The sequence below is a fragment of the Babesia bigemina genome, scaffold Bbigscaff_73279, assembly GCF_000981445.1.
Source record: "Babesia bigemina genome assembly Bbig001, scaffold Bbigscaff_73279".
NCBI classification, from domain to species: Eukaryota; Apicomplexa; class Aconoidasida; order Piroplasmida; family Babesiidae; genus Babesia; species Babesia bigemina.
The window spans coordinates 1-14,584 of record NW_012237282.1 but is presented as its reverse complement, the minus strand read 5'-3'; the positions used below and the strand labels follow the sequence as shown (position 1 = coordinate 14,584).

The following is a 14,584-nucleotide window of genomic DNA, read 5'->3' as shown; positions in this document are numbered from 1 at the left end:
TCCCTAACGCACTCTACATCGCCCCTTTACCCACTCTACATCGCTCCTTAACCCACTCCACATCGCCCCTTATCCACTCTACATCGCCCCTTTATCCACTCTACATCGCTCCTTAACCCACTCTACATCGCCCCTTAACCCACTCTACATCGCTCCCTAACCCACTCCTCATCGCCTCTTAATTCACTCTACATCGCCCCTTAACCCACTCTACATCGCCCCTTTACCCACTCTACACCGCTCCCTAACTCACTCTACACCGCTCCCTAACTCACTCTACATCGCTCCTTATCCACTCTACATCGCTCCTTATCCACTCTACATCGCCCCTTAACCCACTCTACATCGCTCCTTAACCCACTCTACATCGCTCCTTTACCCACTCTACATCGCCCCTTAACCCACTCTACATCGCCCCTTTACCCACTCTACATCGCCCCTTTGTCCACTCCACATCGCTCCTTTACCCACTCCACATCGCCCCTTAACCCACTCTACACCGCTCCCTAACACACCCTACATCGCCCCTTAACCCACTCCACATCGCTCCTTTACCCACTCTACATCGCTCAAATTACCTCGCCATAATACCGCTATGACCTCTATAAACCATACCAATATCTTGTGCCTTGTCACCCTTCGCTTCCCTTCTTCCACCTCTTGCCACTGCCCTGACCATGTGCCGCCTAGGGAGCTTGACAAGAAATTTGACAAAATTTTAAACCTTAAAATTACCTCAAATAACAACCCTGCTAACATCCTTACTAACCTCTGCACTGGCCTCGAAAAGTTTCTCGGCTTCGACAAAGACTCCAAAGGTTACGACGGCTCTGGGATAGTGTACTCTGACCTGGATAGGTTGTGTGACGGGGTGATGGGATTTTTGAGTGGTGTGCTTGGTGCGGTGAAAAACGAAAATGAAGTGACAACTTATGATACTAATAAAGAATTAAATGATATATTAAGCAATTTACAAAATTCGATAGGTAAGGGCTCTAGTGTATTTTCCTCTCAGATTACGCAGGTGTCCCAGTGGCTTGACAGGTATGAGATGTATCTTGGCAGGAAAACTGGAGCAGTAACAAGCGAATTAAGTGAGTTAAAAGACAATAAAATTGGCGATGAATTCATGAAACGTGTTGCAGGTAAAGGTCACGAAAAACTTCAGAAGCAATTAGAGGACTGGACCACGGTGGTCGGAGAGATTGAGACTCAGTTGAATACTATAGAAAAAGATAAAGTCAATGTGCTCAATAAGTCGTTGCGAGAACAAATTAAACGTGAAATGAAAGATGTTAGAAACGCATTGTGGCTGTTGAAGGAGAGCGCTGGCAAGGAGGATTTCAAGAGGCAGGTGAAGGTAGTGGATGGCGACTTGGAGACACAGAAGACGAATGTTGGCAGTGCCATAAATGTAAGTTGTGATGCGTTACAGGATACCTTACATACTGTGTTTAGCAAGGTCGTGGTTGAAATTGAGAATCTAAGGGCAAAGAAGGATGAGCATTTCGCGTCATTAAAATATTATCTTGACACGACGTATCACGAAGTGCAGCAGTTGTTTGGCAAATTTGACGAAGAATATAAGATTAAAATAAGTGGAAACTTATATGACATTAAAACGGAGATTGAGAAATATGTCAAGTATGATTCTAGCGCTTTCCTGCAGACACAGTTCACTATCGTTAAAGACAATGTCGCATCGTTTGCAACTAAAGTAAAGAGTAATCTGAAATCATTGAGAGATGATATCAAAAATGCGATAAAGGTTCATGTTAAGAATGTGCAGGAGCCGTTCGATAGAATAAAAAAGGAGATAGGTAATGATAACAATGGTGCCAAAACAGGTATGTTTGAATTTATGAGTGAACTTAAACGTGAGATTATAGATCTTGTCGATGGTTTGACAAATGCAGATGCAAATCCAGTCGCGGGTAGCGCTCTGGGTAAACCCACACGGAAACCTATTGGAACGATGCAGCAAATAGCGGATAACATTAAAAAGTGGGCCGAGACGTTTAGTGGAACTGAAGAGTTTGGAAAAAGGGTTAAGGGATGGATTGAAAACATTTTGAAGGAGGATGAATATGTTAAGCTCAAAATTAAGCACTATGTTCAGACGGTTAAGGGAGAAAGTGGATATAACGATTATTTTGATACTACATTTATAAAAACAGACAGTGGTGAAATTGAGGGTGCGAAGATCACAAATATTGCGGACGTAATTAAAAGTCAGCTTGGTACCGACATTGACAACGCCGGCAAATTAGTGAAACGTATGATCGATCCAGAAGATGATGAACGCAAAGGCAAAATTCAACATCATATGACAGCCGTCGAGGAAGGTATACGTATTTTTGTAAGCGGACTTGAGGCAATATATAAGAAGCAAGTAGGCGGTGTGACAACTAGTACGGCGATGTATACACTGTCAGACACCATTGCTGGAGAGATTACGAAGAAAGTCAAATCAAAATTAAATAATAAACCGCCCATTCACGAACACGTTCTTCAAGCTGCTGTACAAGCGATACTACACCGACTGGTCGGAAGAGCTAGTCAGGCCGCCTCCGATCTTGATTGGCTTATTGGAGATCGTGAGAATCAGATTAAAATAGGGAACGTTGAGGAAGCTATTAGGAAAATTAATGACATTAGTGATAAACTTACTACCACCCCAGGCAATGAGATTACAAAGGCGCTGTCTTTTGTGAAGCAGGAAATTGATAAGCTCGACGCTGCTCTCAATAATGGCATGACCGTCAACCTTCAGATGATTATCAATGATGCCGTTGGACTAAGTGGGTGGGATGACACCATTGACTTTTCTAAGCATATGAACGATTTTAAGCAGGTTGACAAAATGCTGGAATCTGCTGTAACTCAGATGAATGCAACACTTGAAGCGCTTAAACAACTCCCTGGCCAAATAGACATTAATAGGGAAAACGTGGCAGGCATAATGAATAAATTATGCGGCGAAATCCAGGCTATCCTACTAAAAGTGCAACACGATGACGTCACCGTTCAGAAAATTGAAACGAAATTCAAATACGCAATTAATGCACTCCACGCGACCGTCATCACATCTCGTGATACATTGACGCAGGCCATCACCAACCTTCAAAAGAATCTACTCGACGCCGTCGACAAAGCTTTCAAATCACTCACCATCGAGATACAGGGCATGTTTGCAACCCAGAAGATGGCCGATCTCTCCGCCCTGCAAACCTTACTCACCAGACAACTTAGAGAGATCACCCATATCATTGATACCGACCAAGTCACTGGTGTCAAAGGCGTCTTAGTCAAAACGAAAAATGATTTTGCCGCTCCTCTTAACACTTTCCTAACCTCCCCAACTCCAGAACAGATGAAGCTGGCCGACTTGGCAAAAGTGCTTAACCAGTGTTTCACTACTACTTTGACAAACCTCCAGAAGCAAACCGATTTCAGCTTCGACCATCAAACTTTAGAGACGTTCAAGTCCTCTCTCACTAAGTTACTCACCGGCATCGTCACCTCACAGCACTTCGACCACAATTTAACCACCAACCTAAATTCGCTCATAACAACGCTCTCCCAGACGGTCCCGCACAAATTTGGTGAACGTTCCACACCGCTGCTTCAGACTCTCAAGGACGGTATCGACGCATTGGCCGCTCAGCTCAACCACGCCTACGTTAACAGCTACTCCGGCCTGACCGTCGAGTGGTCTAAGACAATTAACGGCAAACCGCAGTTGACCGACAACGCCGAACGGTGCGCTAAGCTCTTCCTCACTTGCCTGTCCACTCTGTTTGAATACCTTAAGACCCTCATTAATCATTGTGGTAGTACGTGTATAGACAAGCAGATCAAGTCAACATCGGAACTTGGTAAATGGTTCTTACAGTGCGGCTTCCATGTTTCCACATCTGACGCAAATCGGGACGGTGAGTTGAGGAACACTTCGGAATTGCAGGGCCGCCACCTCATACGCCTGCTTATTAAAGATGATAAAGTGTTCAACAAATATTATGTCGGAAATCTAAACGACATCTACAATAGTCTGCAGACGTATCTCCGTGTCTGCCACCTCACTCCCCGCCCTAAGCCTAGGTCACCGTGCAGCGTGTACGACATGCTCTGCTGGCTGACTGGCCTCACTTACAGATCGTACTACCGAGACGTGTCGCTTAACAGCTTTAATGATTTGCTCGACAAACCTGAAAAATCAGACAACGCTTTTGAGCTAGACGGTATCGCTCTCGAAATCCAAACTGCCAAATCCTTGGTGGCGTATCCCCAAACCATCACCGCCGCGAATTTAACAGACGCCATCACAGAAGTATGCTACTACGCGGAAGATGTATTGATCACCGTACTCGGCCACGGAGATGCTGACTGCACGTACGCCGTTGAGCATTCCAACAACTCACTCAACTTGTATTATCCGCCTCGCAGTGAGGACTGCCTTCAGATGATCATCGATGTGCTTCGAAGTATGCTGCAGCCGCTCACATTTTTGAAAAAGCAATGCGAGCTTGAAACTAAGTATTACGGTTGGGAGCAGTGTACGTATGGCAGCGGGGTTCAGCCTTCGTGCTGGCAGTGCGGTGAGCACTCGTCCATTTATCCGTCGTCCAGTCACGATTGTTTTGGCACGTCACCCCTGCAGCTGTACCTGACTGACAGTCTAGCTGGCATGTTGCCTCACAGTCTGAGTGCCATCGGTTGCAAGTCGTCATGTTCCACCTGCACCAAATCGTCGCCTGGAATGCCATGTTTGACTCCCCTCGGATTCAGCCGTTTCTCGAGAGGTACGCGCACAGGCAAAGACCTAAGCAACGTGCTGACCAAATTCCTAAGTAACGACCATGTTGCGTGCCTGCTCACGCTGGTCCCCAAACCGCCATCCACATTGCCCGAACACTACGGTTTTGCCATGTCGCTTGTTCGTAGCAGCGTTGTACTATCGACTGATAGGCAAGCTACAAATAAATCTGTCGCTGATGCGTTTAAAAAGTGTATCTCCGAACAGACTATCGATCTCTATAAGAATCCTACTGATTTGACAAACGCGCTTGGTAACGCATATGGCTTCAGCCAGACCAGTCATGAAGCAAAGAGCCATCTCCCTCCATATGCTGACTTGTCCAGCATTTCGATGACTAACGCGTGCCCCGATCAAGATGTTCACTGTGCTCCATTCGTCGAGTGCTTATCTGCCAACTGCTATAAATTCATGGCCAAGCAACACGCGAACCTGTATCTTTCGTGGTCAATATATCTGCCATGGAATCTATGGAAATGTCTCTGCTCTCTACTGGACGCCTTTGGAAGCATTAACTGCAAAAGCTTCGGGTGTCCTGGGTGCTCATGTAAACCATCGTCTCACGGCGCCAAACACAACTGCGGATGCAGAGCTCTCGTATGTTGCCGTGCCGTGCTGCCCACATTCTACAGTTACGGGTTCACATTTAAGGACCCTAAAACGTTGCTGGATGGTAAGAACAGAAAGCGATGCAGCGAATTCTACAGTCAACTCGAAAAAGTAGTTAAATCGGAGTATTTCACCAAACTGTTCGATCAGTGCGATATGTTCTTATGGAAAATCCGTGAACCCTTCTCCTACCTTGTCCTCGCCCTTTGGCTCCTCTCTGTCCTGTACATCCTCCACATCATGGTCATCCGCCTCGACCTGCTCCACATCAAATCGCATCTACATAGTCCCTCGAGTCATCGCATAGCTGCGCAATCACTACTCGCTGCTGCGAGGATTGGCAGGTTAAGCAAGATATCGTACCTGCAACCATAATCGCACTCACGTGTTTACTATCTACACTCACCTAACATCACCTACTCACCTATACAACTAATTTTTGTCTAATGTTTTGGTACACTCATTTATCGTTGTATGTGATTGTGTAGTAGTTAACTAAAGTGCTGACCAAAGTGTTGACCAATGCCATGACCAAAAGGCTGACCAATGTGCTGACCAATGCCATGACCAAAGTGGTGACCAAAGTGATGACCAAAGTGGTGACCTATGTGCTGACCAAAGTGGTGACCAATGCCATGACCAAAGTGCTGACCAATGCCATGACCAAAGTGCTGACCAAAGTGTTGACCAAAGTGTGGACCAAGGTGCTGACCAAAGTGTTGACCAAGGTGCTGACCAAAGTGGTGACCAATGCTGTAACCAAAGTGCTGACCAATGTGTTGACCAAAGTGCTGACCAACCACCTGACCAAGTTGATGGTCACGGCAGCGGTGACATGGTCACAGCAGCGATGACAGGGACACGGCAGCGTTGACATGGTCACGGCAGCGATGACATGGTATGGGCAGCGATGACAGTGGTGACCAAAGTGGTATTTATCATCCACTCCACATCGCCCCTAACCCACTCTACATCGCCCCTTAACCCACTCTACATCGCCCCTTAACCCACTCCACATCGCTCCCTAACCCACTCTACATCGCCCCTTTATCCACTCTACATCGCCCCTTAACCCACTCTACATCGCCCCTTTACCCACCCTACATCGCATTTTTACCAACGCTACATCGCTCCTTAACCCACTCTTCATCGCCCCCTAACCCACTCTACATCGCCCCTTAACCCACTCTACATCGCTCCCTTATCCACTCTACATCGCTCCTTAACCCACTCTACATCGCCCCTTTATCCACTCCACATCGCTCCCTAACCCACTCTACATCGCCCCTTACTCCACTCTACATCGCCCCTTTATCCACTCCTCATCGCCCCTTTATCCACCCTACATCGCTCCTTAACCCACTCTACATCGCTCCTCTATCCACTCTACATCGCCCCTTTATCCACCTTACATCGCCCCTTTACCCACTCTACATCGCTCCTTATCCACTCTACATCGCTCCCTAATCCACTCCACATCGCCCCTTAACCCACTCTACATCGCCCCTTATCCACTCTACATCGCCCCTTTATCCACCCTTCATCGCCCCTTTACCCACTCCACATCGCTCCTTTATCCACTCTACATCGCCCCTTAACCCACTCTACATCGCTCCCTAATCCACTCCACATCGCTCCCTAACCCACTCTACATCGCCCCTTAACCCACTCTACATCGCTCCCTAATCCACTCCACATCGCTCCCTAACCCACTCTACATCGCCCCTTTACCCACTCTACATCGCCCCTTTACCCACTCCACATCGCTCCTTTACCCTCTCCACATCGCCCCTTAACCCACTCTACATCGCCCCTTTATCCACTCCACATCGCTCCCTAAACCACTCTACATCGCCCCTTTATCCACTCTACATCCCTTGAATAACCTCGCCATATTACCGCTATGACCTCTTTAGACCACAATAATAACTTGTGCCTTGTCACCCTTCCCTTCCCTTCTGACTGAGTCCATCGACTGGTTGATACAGGTTAGGTATGGGAATGGTGATGGTGAGGGTCTTACCAAGTTGGCTAAAGCTTTAAAAAAGTTGATTGAGGAGGCTATTGAGAAGGCTACTAAGTCCCTCGAAGCCGAAAAATCTAAACTTGAATGCCCTGTTAAATACAAGGGAAATGAGTCCACTTGCCAGTTCTACCAGAGGAAAATTGAAGAAATTAACTCTCAACAACCTCCAGAATCCGGTAAGTCAAAAAATGGTTTTACTAGACAGGACCTTGAAGAAGCTAAAAAACGCTGTGAATCTAACCACACTTATTACCGTGACGGTTCCAAGCAGAAAGCGTATGATGAAATTACTGAGCGTCAGAAACAACTTAAAGAACTTGAAAGTAAGCTTACTAAATTCACTGAAGAACTCAATAAAGACGGTAATAATAATATTTTAACGCATTTATGTGACGGCCTTCAGACTTTCCTCGGCTTCAACTCTGCTACGAAAGGCTACGACGGCACTGGGATTGTGTACTCTGACCTGGACAGGCTGTGTGACGGGGTGATGGGATTTTTGTATCAGGTGCTTATGGATGTCAGCGAGAAACAGCCTTACAGTGTGGGTAAAAATACATTAAATTCGGTAAGTGATGAAATTAACAAACATCTTTGCTCAGGGCACGAGGGTTTTAAGAAGCTTTTCACCGTGTTGCCTGCTCGCATCGCGGCGTATAACAGGGAAGTGCAGCAGGGGAATGAGAAAGTGAAGAGGCCGATTGAAAAGCTTCAAGATGAGATGAAAGAGCTTAAAAATCAGGTGAGTGAAATTTTGAAAGATAATGCTGGTGCAGATAATTTTGTCAAAGCAAGTGAGGCTGTTAAGCCCTTAAGCGTTTTGGTGAAGGAAGGCAAATACCATGCCGACAATTTTCTGAATAATATAAACAACGCACATAACAACATCGTAGACCTCAATAATGATTGTAAAACACATGTTCATAATTCTGTGAAAGCTGTTAGACATGAGGCTAGGAGGCTTCATGCGCTATCAAAGAAAGAGTGGCAGGACTACTGGAATATGGAAAAGCAAATTGGCGAATCACTTAATACGCTGAGTCATGCTCTGAATTTGGAGATTGGCGATAGAGTGGGTACTCTGGTATACCATGTGAAGGTGAAGGTTGTTAAAATTGTGGATCAGCTTAAGGTCATCAATGAGCTTCTCACTGAATACGTTTTGGCTATGGAAAATTGGATGCACAAAAATAAGAAAATTATTGAAGATGCGCAGAAGGATGTTCAGACAATCATTGATAAGAAAGTTGGCGAAAATGAGCAGCAAGAGATCATGAATCTCTGCACAGTGATCACGTATAAAGCGGAGGAATTGCATAAGGCTGGTCAGGAAACAAAAACGAAAATCACTGACCTTGTTAAATATGCACTTACGCAAGTGAAAGACATGGACGCTAAGCTTAAAATAGATTTACAAACCGTAAAAGAGAGACTACTTGCGGGGATTGGGAATTACGTTAGGAAGACTTTGCTCAGTACAGTGCAGCGACAAATAGGGCTTATTACCAATCAAAATGAAGGGTTGCAGGGCATTGAAGATGCGGTAAAGAAATGGGCTAAATCTTTTAACGGGACTGAGCAATTTGGGGAGAAAGTCGTACAATGGGTGGATGAAATATTGAGGGAGAATGGTGTGGTTAACGAGGCAATTGGGGAATACATCAGATGGAGCAAAGGCATTCATGGCGTCACTTTCAATGACCACTATATAGAAGTGGATAAAGAATCTATTGTGCCTGATAACACCCACAAAATCGCCACTGCAATTAAGGATGCGCTTACCAACGAAATTATTACCAAATCCGTTGCCGCATTTACGTCATCGTTAGGCAGTGTAGATTTTAGAAAAGCTACAGTGCAACAGAACATACAAGCTGTATATGATTGCATAAATAGCTTCTCCGTTGTGATCACGCATAAACTTGAAAAACAATACATCTCCAATAGTGGCGACCCGTTCATCACTCAAATAGGCGCGGCGATTGAAAACGTTGTTGTGCAAGCCGGGATGGATAAAACAAACAAAAGTCATCTCAGAGCTGTTGTCAAAACTATTTTATCGGCGTTGCTGTCCAAAGCCAGTCAGGCTGCTGCAATGCTTGAATCGTTTGCTGGAATCGGAGAAGATTCGTCCGACGATTCGCCTACCGAGATAGGCACGAATGTGCAGAATGCTTTGAAAGTTGCTCTACAGCTTTTTGAAAGCCTTCGAACGGCGATTGATCCAGAGCGCGACAATCCAGAACCCAATTCCACGTACGATGTTAATGGTAAGGTCAACGGCGTACTGAACACGGAGATTGGCAATAATAAGACAAGCGCGATTGATGTACTATCGCAGCACTTTGCATTATACAAAAAGTACGTCAAGCAGGATGGTGGTGCCCTAGAAGCTCTGTCGAACGGTAATATAACTGGCGATGAAGGCGACAACCTACTCCCAGCTGCGATCGGATCGATTAAGGACTATGGCATCACAACGCTTATCGATACGTTGGATAAGATATCAAAACCCAAACCCGGATATCAAGAAAATACCCATATGAATGATAATGAATACGGAATGGGTGAGCTGTACAAATTGTCGGCAAGTATTACATCGTATTTGACCAAACTGCTGAATGCCTTCTCTGCTGTTGGCGAAAAAGTTCAGGGTCATTTCGAAAATGTAAAAGATTTTAGTATAAAGGTGTTTTTAAAAGAGATTGAACATAAAATGGACGCTCTCAGAAGAAGTAATTTGATAGACGTTATCCAGGACGCCATGGAATTTGAAAACAGAGCTAACAACCTGCGGGATGAAACAATAAACGGACTAAAACATTCTGTTTCATCTAAAATCATTGAAGCTCAAACCACCCTCACCACTCTTGCGCGGAAACAATACGTTACCTCTGTAAAGGATTTGCTAACGGCCTTCGCCCAGAAGGTCACCGAGGAGTTGAAACCTTTGCCGGATCTAATCGACAAGGACAGAAGGGAGGGATTTAAAGGATTCATGAGGACGTTGGAAGGTAAGATCGAAGAGAATGGTAATACTACTGATGTTAATATTAAGTTACTTAAAGAAGTTGCAGACGAACTATCCCGGTCACCACTGGATAATAAAGCAATGTTCGAAAAGTTGTCCAAACATTTCCAAAAGTTTTTCTGGCCACTTAAGGCATATATTAGTGACGAAATTAAGAGACTACATAATGAAGAAAATGAGAAGAACCAGAGGCCTGAAACCGACGAGACCGTCTACACCGCCAAGCTGGGAAACATCAATGCCTCATTTAATGACTTACTTTCTCACCTTCAGGAGATTAATAGATACGACTATCAGGTACCCGGAAAGCTTGATAAATTGAGCCAGGCAGTTGCCATGCTCAAGCCGGAATCCTTTGACAGGCCGAACAGTCCGGTTCTGGACAGTGTCACCAGGGGGCTTGGTGGATTTGTGGGAGAGTTGAACAAGGTGTACATAAGCGCGTATGATAGCCAAACATTCAAAAAAGATCTAGTGTACCGCGAGGACGTAGTCGGCACTAGGATAACCGAGACGAAATACGAATTGAAGGAGTATGGCACAAATTGTTCGAAGGTCTGCCTGAACGTGTTGTCCATCCTGCATACAGAGTTTGACACATTGGTGAAGTATTGTAAGTCATCGTCCAGAAGTGAACAGATTAATAAATCCAACAACATTGGCGTATTCTTCTTCGACCAAGGCTACGATGTTTCTGAAGATGGCAAGCAAAATGGCGAATTACAGAACGATAAAAGAATGAACGTCTTGTTCATCTACAAACGTCTTTTTGGAATGGATGAGAAGCATATCTACAGAAAAGATAAGTTCAACCAAGAAATCGGCCCGCTTAAAACGCTACACGATCACCTCCAAACCTATTACCAAGTCGGCCACGTTGCTACTTCATCCTCCAAGAGGAGGCCATGTAACATATTCGAGATGCTATGTTGGCTATCTGGCCTGCCGTGCAATACGGTTTACACGGAGTTGTGGCGTGATGCTGTGAGTGACCTGTTTATCGATCCAAAGAAGCAACCTACGGACGACGACGAGATCCCTGTAACAGTTGTGAGCGAAGAACTACCAGCGTATCCACAGGCGATTGAGCTGGATAATGCACAGCGTGCGGTGAAACGCCTGTGTTCTAGATCGTATGACGTCCTTATTAAAATAGTAGGTTACGGCAACGAATACACCCAGTACGCCGTGGACTACTGCGATAACAGTCTACGACTATCTTACCCATCCGATCCATCACAGTGCCTTGAACTATTGATGGACATCCTACACAGATTGTTACCGGTGTTCAGGTTTTTGTACAGCCGATGTAAGCTCCCCGTCCAGCACGGTGGCTGGCAAGAATGCGAGTACGGCAAAACTATCAAGGCTACCAAATGGCCGTGCAAAGAGCATGTTAGCGACAAAGCAACGTGCGAAGCAAAGTGCCGACCAAATGACCAACCAAAGTGCCAACCAACTTCTCCTCTAATGAGTTATCTTAACGATTGCTTACCTGGTCACCTTCCTCACCAATTGAGTTCCATCGGTTGTAAATACGATTGCGCCACCTGCCCGTCTACTTCCAGAAAAGGCCAGCCCTGCATAACGCCACTTGGTTTCCGAGGTTTTTCAGGAAGCACGAAGACAGGCAAAGACCTGTGTGCTATGCTGAGCAAAATCATCGAGAATAAACATCTCGCATCGCTATTCTGCCTTGTTACCAAACCGCCAAAAACGTTGCCAGAACACTTCGGTTTTGCGTTATCTTTGGTTGCCGATTGGCACAAAGGAAATATTGTTGGTAAGAAAGGCGTCCAAAATGCTTTCGAAGACTCAACCAAGGAGCTGTCCATCAGCTTATGTGACGAACCCGGCAATCTTACCGGTGCGCTCGTTGACGCATACGGCTCGGACTCCGTAAAACACAGCACTTGCAGTCATCCTCACCTCAGGCATCTCGCGTCCAACGACTTCTGCAACAAACATCCATGTGCACCTTATCTCTCATCTCTTTACGCCGACTGCTACAAATACATCGCCAACAAAAACGCCAAGCTATACTTCTACTGGGCCGTGTATCTTCCATGGGATTTCTGGACGTTGCTTAACAATCTATACACTGCGTTCTGCTCAATCGCTTGCCAGGATTGGGGCTGCAACAGCTGCATGAGAGCCGACAAATGTAAGAAAGGGAAACATGGCGATGAGAAGTCACGGTGCCAGTGTGAATCCATCGTAACCTGCAACGGCGTCTCCCCAACCTTGTACCAGTATGGCTTCATATTCAACAATGCAGTAGAATTGAATCGTTCTAAATACCAGAAAACATGTAACGATTTCTGCAAGATATTAAGCAAAGTACTTAAATCTGATTACTTCGCTAAACTCTTCAACGCCTGTGATGAATTCCTTTGGATCATCAGACAACCCTTCATCTGGCTCAACGTCGCCCTCTGGCTCCTCTCTCTCCTGTACCTCATCCACATCATGGTCATCCGCCTCGACCTGCTCCACATCAAATCGCATTTGCACTCACCTTCCTCCCATCGCATAGCTGCTCAATCGCTACTAGCTGCTGGACGCGTTAACAAGCTTAACAGGGTGTTTTATCTACAACCGTAATCGTACTCACGTGTTCACTATCTACACTCACCTAGCATCACCTACTCACCTAACTTATGAATTGTGCTTTAATCCGTTGTATCACTCATTAATTGTTGTATGTGATTGTGTAGTAGTTAACTGATGTGTTGACGAACGTGCTGACCAACGTGATGACCAGAGTGGTGACCAATGTCATAACCAAAGTGCTGCCCAAGATGCTGCCCAAAGTGCTGACCAATGTGTTGACCAACGTGTTGACCAACGTGTTGACCAATGCCATGACCAAGGTGCTGACCAAGGTGCTGACCAATGCCATGACCAACGTGGTGACCAAGCACCTGACCAATGTGCTGACCAACGTGGTGACCAACGTGTTGACCAACGCCATGACCAAGGTGGTGACCAATGTGCTGACCAATGCTGTAACCAAAGTGCTGACCAACGTGATGACCAAAGTGGTGACCAATGCCATGACCAACGTGGTGACCAAGTTAGTGGTCACAGCAGCGATGACATGGTCACGGCAGCGATGACAGTTGATGGTCACGGCAGCGGTGACATGGTCACGGCAGCGATGACATGGCTACAGCAGCGATGACATGGTCACGGCAGCGATGACAGTGGTGACCAGAGTGGTGATTAAAAATCCACTCTACATCGCTCCCTAACCCACTCTACATCGCCCCTTAACCCACTCTACATCGCCCCTTAACCCACTCTACATCGCTCCTTTACCCACTCTACATCGCCCCTAACCCACTCTACATCGCTCCTTTACCCACTCTACATCGCTCCTTAACCCACTCTACATCGCCCCTTTAGCCACTCTACATCGCTCGCTTACCCACTCCACATCGCCCCTTTATCCACTCTACATCGCCCCTTAACCCACTCCACATCGCTCCCTAACCCACTCTACATCGCTCCTTATCCACTCTACATCGCCCCTTAACCCACTTTACATCGCTCCCTAACCCACTCTACATCGCCCCTTAACCCACCTTACATCGCTCTCTAATCCACTCTACACCGCCCCTTTATCCACATTACATCGCCCCTTTATCCACATTACATCGCCCCTTTATCCACTCTACATCGCCCCTTTATCCACTCTACATCGCCCCTTTACCCACTCTACATCGCTCCCTAACCCACTCTACATCGCCCCTTAACCCACTCTACATCGCCCCTTAACCCACTCCACATCGCCCCTTTATCCACTCTACATCGCCCCTTTATCCACTCTACATCGCTCCTTAACCCACTCTACATCGCCCCTTATCCACTCCACATCGCTCCCTAACCCACTCCACATCGCCCCTTTATCCACTCCACATCGCCCCTTTACCCACTCTACATCGCCCCTTTACCCACTCTACATCGCCCCTTTACCCACTCTACATCGCCCCTTTATCCACCTTACATCGCCCCTTTATCCACCTTACATCGCCCCTTTATCCACTCTGCATCGCCCCTTAACCCACTCTACATCGCCCCTTAACCCACTCTACATCGC

The 14,584-nt window shown here is 46.2% G+C and overlaps 4 protein-coding genes across 4 annotated transcripts; 3 read left to right on the top strand and 1 right to left on the bottom strand.

Moving 5' to 3' along the window:
• Window positions 1-595: 595 nt before the first annotated feature.
• BBBOND_0004610 (hypothetical protein, conserved) lies at window positions 596-5,800 on the top strand (the record flags this gene model as incomplete). Its single annotated transcript, XM_012915293.1, has 1 exon — window positions 596-5,800. One exon carries the CDS (start codon window positions 596-598, stop codon window positions 5,798-5,800), a length of 5,205 nt encoding a protein of 1,734 aa, XP_012770747.1.
• A 212-nt stretch (window positions 5,801-6,012) lies between these two features.
• Window positions 6,013-6,279, top strand: BBBOND_0004600 (hypothetical protein, conserved; the record flags this gene model as incomplete). Its single annotated transcript, XM_012915292.1, has 1 exon — window positions 6,013-6,279. One exon carries the CDS (start codon window positions 6,013-6,015, stop codon window positions 6,277-6,279), a length of 267 nt encoding a protein of 88 aa, XP_012770746.1.
• Window positions 6,280-7,420: 1,141 nt separating this feature from the next.
• Window positions 7,421-13,086, top strand: BBBOND_0004590 (hypothetical protein, conserved; the record flags this gene model as incomplete). The annotated part of the gene is given in 2 exon segments (XM_012915291.1): window positions 7,421-7,435; window positions 7,453-13,086. The coding sequence occupies 2 exon segments, from the start codon at window positions 7,421-7,423 to the stop codon at window positions 13,084-13,086; spliced, it is 5,649 nt and encodes a 1,882-aa protein (XP_012770745.1).
• Window positions 13,087-13,174: 88 nt separating this feature from the next.
• BBBOND_0004580 (hypothetical protein, conserved) lies at window positions 13,175-13,540 on the bottom strand (the record flags this gene model as incomplete). Its single annotated transcript, XM_012915290.1, has 1 exon — window positions 13,175-13,540. One exon carries the CDS (start codon window positions 13,538-13,540, stop codon window positions 13,175-13,177), a length of 366 nt encoding a protein of 121 aa, XP_012770744.1.
• Window positions 13,541-14,584: the final 1,044 nt, after the last annotated feature.